We start from the raw sequence: 14,668 nt of genomic DNA, 5'->3' as shown, positions 1-14,668 counted from the left end.
CAAATGTTCATCTACAGGAGAGTGAATAAAAAAATTGTATTGTATTCATACAATAGAAGAATAATCAGCAATAAAGAGGCACAGACTAGTAATACTTAATGATGTAGATAAATCTCAAAATGTTATGCTGAGTGAAAGAAGTCAAAGTAAAAGCTATATACTGTATGATTTCCACTACATTAAGTTCTAGAATAGGCAAAGCTATAGTGATAGAAATTCGAACAACACTTAAACTGTTTGCCTGCTGGGTAGGGGTGGTATGACTAGAAAGAGGTATGAAGGTACTTTCTGGAGTAGTGGAAATATTTTATATCTTGATAGTAGGGGAGGTTAACAAGTATATACATTTGTCAAAACCATCAAACTGTACTTTCAGGTTTTGTGCATTTTACTGTATGTAGAATATACCTTAAAAAATAAAAGAAGCAAAAAAGTACATACAAAATGAGACAGTGCCTTTGGTTATATTATATCTTAAAGATTGAATGTAAACTAAATTCTTGTTTATCAGATCAAGTTAGAGTTCAGTAGAAGAATTTGGTTAATGAGAACGCTTGTAAAGCTCCCATTCATTCATTCCTTAGCAAATATTTATTTAGCCTAATGTTACCACTTATTATCTGGATGACTGGACAAATGACTTACCTTTCTGTGCCTCAGTTCACTCATCTATAAAATGGGGATAGCACAGTTGCTAGCTCATGGTTGTTGCGGAGATTACATGAGTTAACATATATAAAGCTTTTCTTAGAAGAGTTCCTGGCACATAGTAAAGGCCAGATAAATGCTAGTGATTAACATCACTATCCTCAGTTAAGTGCTGGGCTTGGTAGATATAAACAGTAATAGGACATAGTCCCAGTTTTAGAAAATTTATAGTCAAGAAGGGAGCATAAACAATAAGTATATAAATAAATATGACTAAATATGCTTGGTATAAAAATAGAGTTTGAACAAACTGCTTAGAGGACATAAATGACCCACTGTCTTGGCATGGAAAAGCCAACCAAAATGAAATAAATAGCCACCAAAATCAAATCAAATTTGGTAGTCATTCATTGTTTTCCCGTATGATCACTACCACAATTATTCCTCCTTTTCTTGGCATCTGAAGTTTGGAGCTGCCAGGGCTCAGGCCTGTGACCCCTTCTCTTCTGTCTCTGGACTCACTCTCTGGATGATCTTATCCATTCATGCTTTGATGCCCAGCTCATGTCTCTAACCCCAACATCATGCCTGAACTCCAGCTGCCTGTGACATCTCACACTGAAGAGGTCTAAATCCAATTTCTGGATTCCAAGCCCCCCAAACCTGCTTCTCCCACAGTGTCCTCCAACTCAGAAACGGCAGCTCCATTCTTCCAACTGTCTGGCCCAAAAGCCTTGCAGTCTTCCTTGCCTCCTCTTTTCTTCAGCAAATCCTGAATCCAGTGACCTCTCCTCCTCCAAGCATTCTACCTCCTCCACCTACTCTGCTACAATAACTTTCTAACCGATCTCCCCACTTCTACTCTTGCTCCGCCCAAAGCTATTCTCAACATAGAAGCCAGGTGATCCTCCCAAAACACTGAGGATAAATTGCCTTATCCTGCCTTAAATCTTCCACTGGGTTTTCTTCTGCAGTCCTTATCAGGGCCTCCAAGCCTTATGGGATCTGGCCCCAGGTTTCCTCTGCTCACTTCCCCAACCACTATCCCTCTCATTCCCTGTATTCCAGCATCACTGATCTCCTTGCCGTCTCTTCAACATGCCAAGAAAGCTCTTACCTTGTGACCTGTGTGCAAGTGGTTCCCATTGCCTGGGATAGCCTTCCTCCTCATGGCTCACTCCCTCACTTTGTTCAAGTCTCTGGTCAAACGTCATCCTTGTTAAAATGGCACATACACCCCCACCCCAATCTCTAATTGCTCACCTTGCTTTGCTACTCTTCCTAGTGCCTGACCTTCTATTACATATTGGTTCATTACCTTGGCTTGACTGTAAGGCTTATGAATACAGAGTCCTTATGTGTCTTGTTCACAATCCCAGGGCTTAGAACAGTGCCCGGTACATAGTAGATGCTCAAATGAAATTTACTCAGTGACTGAGTGACTTACTAATACCTGAACTTATGAAGAACTTCACAGTTTACAGGAAAATCACATACACAATATCGTAATAAGCTGTCTAACAATTCATGGGATAGGCTTTGATATGTCCATTTTACAGATACCTGTCTGCTTAACTTGCTCAAGGTCATGCAGTTATTGGGAATAAAGCCCAAACCCTGTTCTTTTGTCTTCCAACCCAGTTTATTAATTGTAATCTAAAATATTAGTAATACTACTTAATAGCTTGTTGGTGCTACTCTGGATATTTCACCTGTAGAATCTCATTTAATCCTCACAATAATGCTTTGAGGTTGCCTCCGTGTCTGTTGGTATTTTACAGATGAGGAAACTCTGGCATAGCCAAGTAACCTACCCAAAGGCAGAGCTGGTCATTTGTGAAGTCAGAATGTAGACTCTGGTAGCCTGTCTCCTTGCTCTCAACCACCAACTCACTAAGACTAGCCTGTGAAATGAAGAGAGTTAAGTAAACTGCGAAACACAGATAGACAAATATCAAATTTGTTCTAGAACATTTTGCCATGATTAAACTGTTTGCTTTTCCTGCATTTAGCAGGACTTATCCTTTTCTTTTTTTTTTTTTTAAGATCATAAGGTGGAAAGCAGTTGTATCTCAAAACACACACATTATGTTGTTTTCTGCTTTCATCCATCTTTGAGCAAACGAGTCTGTTTCTGAATTGAGAAGTCCCTCAGGAATTGCTGGGAGAGCACATGGATTTCTGACAGTCTGTCTTCCTTCCTCCTTTGGTGACTTTGTGGTGCCTTGTAGCCTCCTGCACAGACGGTCGCTCCCTGTAGCTTCTAATCCTACCTCCTCCCTCCCCACCCTTTGACATGCCTTGTTTTTATGAATTTTTAGCTTCATTTTACCACCTAACCTACATTGTGGAATACTTGATTTCTTTTCCTTTCCTTTCTTTTTCTCAAAACTAGGAATCTATTCAATTGCATGTGATGACACCAGAGGCAGGAATATGGGAAAATTTTAAATGGTGAGAAGCCCATCTCAGCTACATGGATTTTGAAAGGCATATTGTGATGTCTCGATTCATTTTGATTGAACAAGTAAAGTTAGATGGACTATAAAAACCTTATTGAGTTGTCTACTTGTCTTCAAATCAGTCAAATGTTTGTGAATGATGCTTATTTTCTTCTCTTTCTTGCTATCCAAATTATTAAATTAGAAGTGTGCATGAAGTTACATAAATATAATTTGATGCCATTGTAATATCAAACTCCTCAGATCTTAAATGAGCAAGCACTCAGAAGTTGAAAGACAAATCAAGTATTTTGAGTGTTTCCAAGTTCATAGTTTTTTTTTTTTTAACATAAATGCTCCCACTAATCTGGGAACACACTATGAGTTCCTTAAGCTATTAGAAACAAGTTGCAAACTCTGGTCTTTGTCCTTCAACCCAGTTTATTAATCATAATCACAAGATGTTAGTAATAATATGTAACAGTCTGTTAGAACTGCTCTAAGCACGTCACTTGTATCTCATTTAACTTTCACAACAATGTTTTGAGGTAGGTGCTAAGACCTGTAAAATTACAGATGAAGAAACTAAGGCATGGGTAAGTAACTTACCCAAGGTCTTAGGGCTGATAAGTGGTAAAGTCTCAATGTGATCTATTCATCCAGGTATCCTCAATGCCTGACATATAATAGAAGGACAATATAGTAGCCGCTTAAAAAATATATGTTGAATCTATAGTACTCTGACTTTGATTGACATTTTGTGGATGGACACTACACAAACACACATACACATTCACATATCCACATACACACACACATATATACACACATTAGGTTCCGAGTCCTCAGAGGAGAGAATTCATGTCTTATTCATCTCTGCATTTCCTAATACGGAAACCTCCAGATAGCAGCTGATCATTAAATGAACATTGATTTGAACAGCACTGAGGATTTTAACCTGTTAACTTGTTTTCTCTATCTGCCCTTCTTCCACCCTACTTCGTCCATTTGGCTCTCAAGGCAGAGTGCATTGCATCAATCTAGTGGACTATTTGAGAGTTAGAGACCTTGAAATCATTCAAATCAAGCTCAGAATTACATTTCTAAATTTACCTTGGTGATCACATAAGTAGATTTAGCAACTAGCTAACTGCTATCCCAGGAGGAAAAAAAGAGCATAAGCTTAATGAATTTGGTCAGACATGCCTTGTAACAGATGTCCAATGTGCCACCATGAGCTTAAATCATAAATATGATGCCTCTGTTTAGCATGGCAAAATATATTAGAGGCTCTTTATCATTCACTGGTTAACTTGCTGAATGGAGAGGGAACAATCTTGAAAAATGCAGGAGCTTCCTCTAGTAGCATCTCAAAGGGAGCCCTGGAGAAACACAGATAATCTGCTTGCAATGATTCATCAAGTTGGCCCTTTGTTTCACTAATTTGAGTGTCAAGTGCAAGGGTACAATAAAGAATTGCCAAGAGCTGACAAGATTCTCTTCTAGCCGCTAGCTGCTGCTTTCCCTGCCCTAACAACTGGTACTATTCATGCCTAAAGCACAAAGTGAATAAATAGTTCCTAGGCTGCTGGCAATGCCAGGCAGTGTTTCGTATTTTTTGCTTTTCCTTGAAAGACTAAATCCTGTATATTACTTGCTCTCCCACAAACAGGTTACACTCATATTCATTGTTGCACTCAATTATTTTAACTTTTTAAAATATTTAGTATGGAAGGATGCCTCATAAGTTAAAAAATAGTTCCTGTTGTATGAGCAGACCAGCAATGGATTAGTGAAGATTAAAAAAAGATTGTAATGCCTTTTTTGGCCTTGAGAAAGCTGTTATTGTGCTCCTGGTTCAGTTGGCTTGCTGATCATTTCCATCATAATGTAATCTTTAACATTACAGGGCTACAAGTAAGGTGTTAAGTAATACATTAAGACAACTATTTTCACTGAGCAATTTCAAAAGAAATATGCTTTTAGCTAAATGAAACATTTAACAAATACCATGTGTAATTCAACATAGGAGAGCAAGTACCCTTAAAACACTTTGTTGATGTGAAATTCCTAACATAAAACAATAATTTTGTTTTATTTTATATTCAAAGTTCTGAGTGTGAAATCATGTACTGTCAGTGCATTAGACAAACTCAAGGAAAGCACCAAAGGCCTTTAGGATTCTTATAAAATAAGCAGTGAGCGGTTTTATCTCTAGCAGCCAGAAATATTTCATTAAAATTAGGGAGAATCTGCAGATCCAGTTAATCATGTGGACATAATATGCAGAATGTTTTTAACACTGTAAAACCTTTTAGATGAACACTAGAAACCTCAAAGTTCTGATAGAAATTCAAATTATAATATTTAAAACAAGTAATAAATGGAATAAGTTAGATGACATATTATGATACAATGAAGGCATGTGAATGACTGGATTTAAAAAGTACAATTAAGGGAGAAGAGAATAAATCTTCCAACTGGGAAACTAAAATAATAAACAATTTTTGGAAAATAACTTAGTGATAGATTTCTCCCCATAATAAACAAAAATGCAAAGGTTATAAATAAGACTACTAATATTTGGGACATTGACTTGTGGTTATCAACTCACAAAACAGAAATTTTAGTTTAAAAATTTTCGAATGGCTATCATATTCAGAATCCAATCGGCTTATCCTTCCTTTTTACTTGATGACTTAATGAAAGGTAAATAAGCACTCGGACAAAAAGGTGGGTATACTGGCTCGGTTAACTCTCTCGCCCCAGAAATTCCACTCGGCTGCCGAGATTATTATTTGGGGGCAGGGAAGGGGGGCGATGCAAAGGGTTTTAGGACCCAGCAGGCGGCGGCAGGCGGCAGTTGTGTAGATCACTGAGAGACTACGAGGGTCCGGTTCAGTTTTAATTCTGTCTCTAATCTCTGCAACAGCGGCGCTTCCCCGGTCCCGCGGCTCCAGCGCCAGCTCAGCCGCGGCCAGCCGCGGGGCGACGAGCAGAGCCACCACCGCCCCTCCACCCACCATGAAAATCCTCCAGGAAAAAGTGGCCCCGGACGCGCGTGCCTGAGAATTCCGCACAAAAGAGGTGCCCAAAATGAAGACCCTGATGGTGAGTCAGTTGTTGCAACTCCTCTGGACTGAGGCGGGGACCCCTGGGCTTTGTGTCCCCAGGACGCAGAGAGGAGTCCTGGGGGCGTCTAACCCTGCGCCGTGAGGTCGCCTGTTACAAACGGACAACTTTCCACCTGCTCCGTGTCTCCTCGGCTCGGAATCCCAGGCCGGGATGGGAAACCCGGGTTTCCTCGGCTCCTGAATCTCCCGCGAGAGGTCCTAGGGACCGGGGGAGAGCTGGAGGAGAGGTGGAGGTGTGGGAGGATTGCTCCCGGGATGGGGAATGGCCAAAAGCAACAGCTTGGCTAAAACTAAGAGGTGCGGGGAAGGGGATGCTTGCAGACTTTCTTGGTTTCCTTTCAAACTTGAAAGAATTTCCAAGGTAGAGCTGCAGCGGTGCAGGGAAGGGTGGGTGGGTGTCGGGGTGCAAGGGCTAAAGATTTCAGTAGTTGGGCAGGGGCAGAGGTCCCCCTCCCCAAGGTGGGAGCCCACCCTGCCCTCGTCCGCCGGGCGCTCTCTCCCTCCCTCAGCCCGGCGCCTAGCACCACCTGCCCCCTGCCGAGAGATCTGGGCCGTGGCGGCGGCGGTGGCCGACCGCAGAGATGCGCCGGGAGCATTTCCAGCCGTAGGCGCGGGGAGGGCGCCTCCACTCCCCGCGCTGCGCGTGGCCGGGGCTGGGGCTGGGGACGGTGCCACTTCTCGCCCCCGGACGTCTCCCGCCAGTCTAACCCTGGTGCTGGGTGTCCCCGCCAGGCATGCTCCTCCCGGGTCCGCTCTCAGCGGCGTTTCTCTGCTCTCTCCCGCCCTCCCGCAGCGCCATGGTCTGGCAGTGTGTTTAGCGCTCACCACCATGTGCACCAGCTTGTTGCTCGTGTACAGCAGCCTCGGAGGCCAGAAGGAGCGGCCCCCGCAGCAGCAGCAGCAGCAGCAGCAGGCGGCGACCAGCAGCGCGCAGCCCTCGGCGGAGACCAGCCCCCCGCCGCGCTCCCGGGCCCCCGCGGGATTGCGGCGGCTGGATGGATACCTCGGCGTGGCTGACCACAAGGTGATGGTTCGCCGGCCCGCTCGCCCGCCACCCATCGCGGACATCCCCACACAGCTGAGCCTGCCCCTTGTCCCGGGGCTAAGAGGGGCCGTGAGTCGGTGCCGTTCCGAGGCTGGAAGGGGGGAGGGGAGTAAACCCGCTGGGGTGGATTGGGATAGTTGGTACTTGCTGTGAATTCCTATTTGAAGAAAGATGCAAAGTTTGTAGGGGTGAGATGAGTGGACCCCAAAGCCTGATTTCCTAATAGGGCCTGGCCCTGGAACCAGAACTCCCCTTGTCCCCAGAATTGCAGCTCCCGCCCTGGTGGGAGGAGGCGGAGGATGGCGTGGGTACCAGACTGAGCGCTCTTCGGGACTCGGAACGGGGAACCCGGGTGGGGAGCTGCCAGCGCTCGACCTCTGCTCCGGCTGGCAGGTTCCCGCCTGATCTCTCCTCCTGATTTTTCTGGGCTGACTTACCCCAGCCTTGGGGAGCGGTGCCCAGACAGACACGGAAGCCATGAGGAACAAGTCCGGTTTCCATTGGTTTGAAACTCATTGTTGAGAGTCTGTTTTCCTCTGTCTTCCTTTCCGGGAAGTCCCCCGGAATGGTATGGCTAATAATTAATAAGATGACTTTTTAAAAATTGGACCTCGTCTCCCTGGAATAATAAATCTCTGGTTTCAATGTGCGAAGCCTTTGGGAGAACCCTAATCAAGTTTCGTGATTCTGAAAAGATATTTTGATACTGTTTAAATTTAACTCTCATTATTTGGAGCTGCTAACATATTTTTATTAAAGTGCAGTTCCACTCTGTACCTGCTTTATAAAAACTAGAGGATTTCTTGAAACCTCCCTACGATTCTACTAAATACTTTGGTTGTGAATCAAAGTAATATTTAACAGGTGCTCCTTTTGTGTGAAAAGATTGCTCTCTGTGCACAAAAGAAAAAGCCAAACTTTTTTTGCAAGTGGAAATCAAAATATTTCCACTCATCCTGTGTAATGCATAGTGCTATGGATTTGGGAGGGTACAAATGAATTTAAAGCAGAACAAATCTTCAGGGAACTTTGAATGCCTCTGGAAAAAACATCCCATGAAATGTATATAGAAAGATAGATAAACATAGATATATAGAGATGCATAGTAAATGTCAGATATAAAGATTAAGTGCTGTAGGGGTGCAGAGATGAGAAAGATCAGTGTGCTGGAAGGATCAAGGAAAGTTTGATATGTTTCAAAAGGTGGAGTTTGCATAGAAAAATTCAGGGAGGCAGAAAGGAAGGAGAGATGTCACTAGAAAGTGATTTTGGCAAGGAGAGGGTGCTGGTAGTCTCTTATAATCCAAAAGCAGAAGGCCATCAATTTTACAATTACAGCTTCAGTTTTCTTTCCAAGTTGTTGATTGATTACAACCTTTGTATCTGCATGTGCAAGCGACCGATAAAGGCTGGAGTTCCAGTGAAGTATAGACAATGGCTTTTGGCTGTGGATGGATGTGATGTTTTTGGTTAACAGGTATATGATAAATATACTGAACTTGGTGGATTTTCATGGCTACTGTTGAGTGCAAATGACCATGTAACATTTGCCAAGCCTTGATTAAGAAGAATGTCAAAAGGTAAATTTGCTGAAAGTTTTGATCGACTTCTGAAAAGATTCCTGATAACTTTCCTTCCTGTGCTCTACTGCTGGTCAGACACCAAAGAAGAATTTTGATAGCTTAATGTTGATATTATAAGACAAAATACGATGTCCTTGTGTTCATTTTCAAAACAATATTTATTCATGCAAATATATTTGATTCCACTTTTCAACGTATTCAGAGCCTTGTTTCATTAAAATGAGGAACAAATAGCCCCTTTCTACTTTGGAAGGAATGTCGAGACTTTAAATGAGAAATTGAGATAATCTGTAGTAAAAGGGTTTTACAAATGGTGAACTGTTATATGATAAATATTGTGTAAAAGTCATTAGAATTCTTAGCAGAGAATTATGAATTTGACCAGGAAGGTCTTTGGAGATAATTATCAATTTAGTGAAATTCTTTCATAGGAAACTAATATCTTACAAAATTCCATACCCAAAGAAGGTTTCAGCTGAGCTTCCCCCACCCCAAGCAAAGGAAAAAAACGCAAATCTTAAAATCAGTACTGTCTTTCTTGGCATTATCTCATGTCCCACTGAACTAAATAGAAACTTCTGCTCAAAATGCAATCACTGACCCTCTTTACTTCTACTATTTAGCTGTCTGGAAATTGGCAGAGTTGCATTTCTGATGATAATCTGAAGGTGCATGTATGAAATGTTTATATCCTCTCTAAAAGTTGATGTTTATATTCTGTTTGGGATCTTCCTATAGACTTGTTTAGGCAGAGGTGGAAATCGTGAGTTAAAATAGTGCCAGGAATTTTTGGTCCAGTTAACACAGGAGAGGGTAAGAAATAAAAGCTTTTCTATTCTTACCAGGTTGCCAGATGATACTTTGATTGCTTTCTTGTTTTCACTCTCACATCAGGCCTTAGAAAAATTATAGGATATGCTGAATGTGATGACCGCCAAGCCACCAATAGGCTGCATATTGAATCATAATTCCAACAGATTTTTTTTTTTTTTTTGCTGTTGATTTAGAGACTCTAGAATGAGTTACATATGCCATTTAGGAAAATATTCACATCTCTGTAGCTGTAGGTCCTCAAGACTGATAAATATGTAGTTTTATGTTCAGTTACATGATGGTGTTAACATTATAACTCCAAGATTAAATTCAACAGGTGGTCCTAATCCCCAGCACCTGAATTTCACAAATTACAGTCTGTCTGCAATGATAGTCTTGTCTCATATGGCTACAGACTGAATTATTGGGATTAAATCACTATGTGCTTTTTGTTGAAAGATATGCTGCAAGTCAAGGTAGTGATCACTGATGAGGAATATGTGTTGAAGCTTAAAAAATCACTTTCCATGGTCATATTTCCTACTTCCTCTTTCACAAATGATGTGAGCTGAAATTATAATTCTAGCCTGATTATATGAAAGCTGCTCAGAGTTTCTCAAGATAGCGAAGGCATTCCGTTTTCTGTTAGACAGATTCTTTCTCTCCATTTCCAACCCCTCTCCCCAGACCTTTTCACATGCATGTTCTACCTACTCATTTCCATCTTGCCACATATTTTTCTTTGTACCTACTGTGTCTGCATCCTGCCATAACTCTCTTGTTCCCTGTTTTTGAAAGCCGTTGATTTCTAACCCAATTGGCCAGGTAAAAGCAAGGAAGCCCGTTTTCATTGCTTTAGGAACCTTCTGGATTTGAAACTGCAACATATAATGTATAATCAAACTGAGGAAAAAAAAAAGCCACACAAATACATACACATTAAATCGAGCAAAACTACCCTCAGAGGAAAGCTCCAAGTCTCATAGCAGAGTCAAAGGGGTCATGGAGAGCCATTCTGTCTCCAGTCTGGATCTGGTCTGGGCAGATAAAGTCATTTGCCATCTGGTGGGTGCTGTGAAATGTAACTGTGAGCTGATTCCCATTTCCAGTGGAAAGGAGCCCTTGTCACATCAATCCCACTGTCACCTGGCTGTCCTTCTCTGAGATCCCTTATGAAAAGCTAGTGATCAATGGGTTCTGAAGCTAAGTAGCTCTGTCCTAAGCTAAGTAGCTCTCTCCTAAGCTAAGTAGCTCCCAGAGATGGATTTTACACATACCACTAACATACTTGTTCTTGTTTCCTTTCTTCCTTAAATACGCAGTTTTTCAGGCAAAACAAAACGGCTTAGTGGTGGTAGTACTAAAACTATTAATTGGTAGACGTCCAGTTCGCATGATAACACAAAACAATGCAAGAGTTGAAAAATAATTCAAAACCAGAAAAAAAGACACATGCCATGTAACTTATTTTGAAAATATGGAATAAACATCCCTCCTTTAGAAAAGTCTGTAAATTCTCAAATAAAAGTATACAATATTTATTAGACCTCATTTTATGACATTTGAGTCATCCAATGAATAATAAATAATTTGGATCGCGAAGAATTCCAAAGCAAGGTAATTTTAAATGCTTAGGTATCAAAAATGCAATACCTGCCAATAATGATGGAACCCTATTACCACAAAACATCGACCAAAAGGAATCGTGGAAAGAGCTATTTTCACGGGTAAGGAGTCTTAAAAGGTGGTTTCTTTTTAATAGCAAAAGTATTTGTGTAACATTTATTAAAATACTTGGCCTTCCTTAATTCGATGAGAACCACGAGTATTACTTCAGCTTCCCACTGGGTTAATCCCAAGCTAACTCCATGCCAAAGCCTAGACCACATCTGGTGGGTGAGCTTGACCTGGCTCCCTCTCAGGGTGCTCACCTTTCTGCCAGTCCCTGAACACTTGCTCTGCCTCCAGACCTTTGCACTTTCCATTCGCTCCTCCTGGAAGGCCTTTCCCCAAGATCTTTGCATGGTTGGTCCCTTCTGGTCATTCAGTCCTCAGATCACATGTCACCTTCTTGTGGCCCACAATAAGCAAGTTTACATGCTTATTCTCTGCCCTCCCAACCCCTCACCTAGAATCTAAGTGCCAGGACAGCTAAATATTTGTCCATCTTTTAGACCAGTTTAACTCCAGGGCCTAGAACTGTATTTGGCACTTAATGGATAGTACAAAATATATTTACTGAAGAAAAGAAGAAAAGCAAGGAAAGAGGGACACAGAGCTGCCTCACCTTTATGTCAAGTCCTTTCTCTAAAAGAAACATTAGTGAAATCCAAGGCTTTGATATGTTTTGACTGAGACTCATTTTTCCTAACTTCGCTTTGCAAAAATAAAATAACAATAATAATAAGTAATGAGAAGGGATAGGAGGAAATAATTTAAGACATCAAAATCTTTGGGAAGGGGATTTAGGAATCTGCATTTTTAACAAGCTTCCCTTATGACTCTTGTGCACATTAAAGTTTGAGAAAGACTGAAACATTTTTAGTCATCACAATTTGTAGTTCTGTAGCTAATTAATTTCTGGATTCTTAAACTAATCATAGCTCTTTGCAAATACTCATTGAATGCCTAATAGTTGTAAAATTAGGTATTCTGGAAGAACATACTCCCTACCTTCAAAGAAACTTATTGGGAAAAAAACAAAACACAAAAAAGCAAGAAAATTCAATAACACAAAAACTGAGTAATAATATGAAACCAGGAAACAATTGATCAAGGCATTGATGTTAAAAAAGCAGGCAATTCCTGTGATCTTTCTCCACCGGTGAAATAAATATTATTATTACTTTAGGGGCTATGAAACTCTCAAACGAACATTCTTTTATTTAGTAGCCTCTTATATATACATACACATATATGTGTATGTGTATATATGCATGTGTATATATATATATAAGTATTTGTACATATGTAGATACAAATAACATACAATAAATAACAAGTAAATATCTTGCATCTCAAAGCAACTTCAAAGTGGATTGATTTTAAATTCAAAATACTAAATCTGTTTATGATTTCCCTTTTGCATGGCTTAGGTCACCATAGTATATGGTGATCCTTTTATCCAAACCAAATCTTATAATTCATGGTATGATAAATCTGTACATAATTAGGTCAGTGACAAGACAGAATATTTGCAATCTGATCTGTCCTGGAAACATGGAATCTGAGTTTTTATAAACCTCTAGGATCAGGTGGCAGTACAGTATAATTTCTTTCCTGTAGATACTGGAATAAAGGGAGCTAAAGATGAGAAAGGACTTTGGAAAGTTAAAACATATCATTAATCAAGTCATTGCTGAAAGCTTCCTTTATGCCTCTTTATAAACAGTAGATAATACTGTCTGAACTGTTATGAACAATCTTAAATATAAAAAGGAAACGAATGATTGTTTCTTAAATAATGTTATTACCCATACCTTGTGAACTTGATCCAAGAAAATAATCCCCTTGGGAATCAGGGAATGTATGATCAAATAATTGATAAAATTTTGGGGAAGGAGCATTTATGAGAAGTACTCAGATTCTTCTTCACGAGCTCTTTTAGTCTTAAACACTTAGTCTGGGCCTGGGACAAATAAATATTTTTATTGAATGCTTTATTCAATAAGGTTTCCCAAGTAAAAGTCACAAGCATGCATATTCTCAATTTATACAGCACAACCTTAGGGAAGCCCTCCCTGATTTATAACCTAGGTAAGATCTGAGCTGTAGGTTTTGTTTTCCTAGCCATGGTAGCAGGATAATACTTATTCTGGTTTATTGTTATTTCTTGTCTACAATTTTCTGCTTTCCCTGCTTGACAATTAGCTTTTGGAGGCAAGTGATTTCTCTCTCTCTTTTTTTGGTCATTGTATCCACAGCCTTTAACATAATATCTGATATATAGGTGTTCAATAAATGTTTGTTGAAAGATGAACATATCTATACTAAGGTTTTAAATTTCATGTAAAATAAGACTACTTCAAGAGGTTCTGACCATTTGAAGTTATTGAAAAGGAGTAGCTCCACATCATAAATCCAGGCATACCTCAGAGATATTGCAAGTTTGGTTCCAGTCCACTACAGTTAAGCTAATATCACAATAAAGTGAGACACATAAATTTTTTTCTCAGTGCATATAAAAGTTATGTTTACACCACACTGTCTGTAGTCTAAGTGTGCAACAGGAAGATTTAAAAAAACAATGTACATATCTTAATTTATTGCTAAAAATGCTAACCATCATCTGAGCCTTCAGTGAGTTGCAATCTTTTTGTTGTTGAAGGGCCTGTCTTGCTTTGATGTTGGTGGTTGCTGACTGATCCAGGGTGGTGATTGCTGAAGATTGGGGTGGTTGTGGCAATTTCTCAAATTAAAACAACAATGAAATTTACCACATAGACTGACTCTTCCTTTCACAAAAGATTTCTTTGTAGCATGCAATGCTGTTTGATAGCATTTTACCCACAGTAGAACTTCTTTCAAAATTGGAGTCAGTCCTCTTAAATCCTGCAGCTGCTTTATCAACTAAGTTTATGTAATATTCTAAATCCTTTGTTGTCATTTCAACAATGTTCATAGCATCTTCATCAGGAATAGATTCCCTCTTAAGAAACCACTTTCTTTGCTCATGATAAGAAGTAACACCTCATCTGTTAGTTCTCTCATGAGACTGCAGAAATTTGTGCAGATCTTCAGGCTCCTATTTTTAATTCTAGTTCTCTTGCTATTTCTACCATGTCTGCAGTTACTTCCTCCACTAAAGTCTTGAACCCCTCAAAGTCATCCATGAGGGTTAGGATCAACTTTTTCCAAACTCCTGTTGAAGTTGGTATTTTGACTTCCTCCTATGAATCACAAATGTTCTTAATGGCATCTAGAAGCATGAATCCTTTCCAGGAGGTTTAAAACTGACTTTTCCATCAGAAGAATCACTGTCTATGACAGTTATAGCCTTAAACA

The 14,668-nt window shown here is 40.2% G+C and overlaps 1 protein-coding gene across 5 annotated transcripts in view; it reads left to right on the top strand.

The window, feature by feature from the left end:
• The first annotated feature begins 6,065 nt into the window (after nt 1-6,065).
• The window catches only part of ST6GALNAC5 (ST6 N-acetylgalactosaminide alpha-2,6-sialyltransferase 5), a 212,906-nt gene continuing 204,303 nt past the window's right edge, over nt 6,066-14,668 (top strand). For all 5 annotated transcript variants that reach the window (XM_037826890.1, XM_037826887.1, XM_037826888.1 and 2 more), the window contains exons 1-2: nt 6,066-6,200; nt 7,017-7,247. In XM_037826890.1, the coding sequence (XP_037682818.1) occupies nt 6,186-6,200; nt 7,017-7,247 (246 nt within the window). In that variant the 5' untranslated portion in view covers nt 6,066-6,185. The remainder of the gene's footprint in view (nt 6,201-7,016; nt 7,248-14,668) is intronic.

The sequence above is a fragment of the Choloepus didactylus genome, chromosome 2, assembly GCF_015220235.1.
Source record: "Choloepus didactylus isolate mChoDid1 chromosome 2, mChoDid1.pri, whole genome shotgun sequence".
NCBI classification, from domain to species: domain Eukaryota; kingdom Metazoa; phylum Chordata; class Mammalia; order Pilosa; family Megalonychidae; genus Choloepus; species Choloepus didactylus.
This window is presented reverse-complemented; position numbering and strand designations above follow the sequence as displayed.